This window comes from Arachis ipaensis, chromosome B01 (assembly GCF_000816755.2).
Source record: "Arachis ipaensis cultivar K30076 chromosome B01, Araip1.1, whole genome shotgun sequence".
NCBI lineage: Eukaryota > Viridiplantae > Streptophyta > Magnoliopsida > Fabales > Fabaceae > Arachis > Arachis ipaensis.
The window spans coordinates 106080972-106081820 of record NC_029785.2 but is presented as its reverse complement, the minus strand read 5'-3'; the positions used below and the strand labels follow the sequence as shown (position 1 = coordinate 106081820).

At 37.0% G+C, this 849-nt stretch overlaps 1 protein-coding gene across 1 annotated transcript in view; it reads right to left on the bottom strand.

The window, feature by feature from the left end:
* LOC107632966 (two-component response regulator ARR5) overlaps positions 1-608 on the bottom strand; it is a 2336-nt gene extending 1728 nt beyond the window's left edge. The window contains exons 1-3 of the mRNA XM_021123128.1: positions 448-608; positions 275-354; positions 74-175 (exon numbers count right to left, since the gene is read on the bottom strand). Of these exons, the coding sequence (XP_020978787.1) occupies positions 74-175; positions 275-354; positions 448-598 (333 nt within the window). The 5' untranslated portion in view covers positions 599-608. The remainder of the gene's footprint in view (positions 1-73; positions 176-274; positions 355-447) is intronic.

The following is an 849-nucleotide window of genomic DNA, read 5'->3' as shown; positions in this document are numbered from 1 at the left end:
TGCTGAAATTGAACACAAATTTACATAAACATATGATTGTATGATGATGATAGTTTTGTGCACATAGCATTCAATCTCTTAAGAACAAATTACACACCTTGATTTTCTTGAGAAGATCATAACCAGTCATCCCCGGCATCGAATAATCAGTCATTATCAAATTAACCTTCACACTCTGCCGCCATCAACAAATCAAAACAAACAAACATATAATAAGAACCACAGAATCCCAAGAAATGAAAACAAAAAAGTTTGTTAGTTCTTCTTTGCTTACATCAAATCCAATGGAGCTTTTCTTATCCCCATCCAACCCCAAATACTGAAGAGCTCTAGTTCCACTCTCCACCACTGTCACTGCCATAAACAAAAGCTTCAGAATCAGAAAAACCATTGAATGAACCAGTAATCCAGATGCAACAAACAACAAAGACTTGCTTGATGAATTACCTTTGCAAGAAGATATCTTGAGCAAACGTTCAATGACCTTTCTATCCACAAGACTATCATCAACAGCTAAAACATGAAGCTCATTTGCACCAGAAGGAGATTCCTCAAGCTTCTCAGGTAAATTCTGCCTCAAAACTTCACCACCAGCCATAGTCAATAAATAAAATCAGAAACCCAAGAGAGATTTTGATGAGAAGAGAGAAAATGTGTTGAAGGGACACAAGAAGGAGAAGAAATGAAGATGGTGTGGTGTTTAAGTATGGAGAAAGAATGGAGAGAGAAAGAGACGCGCATAGATTAGTGAATACTAAATGGGAAAGAGAGATTTGTGGGGCTGATCTTGGTTGAATTAATAAAAAGGAATAAAGGTGACAGATTCGGAGGATCCAAATCTCAGAGATC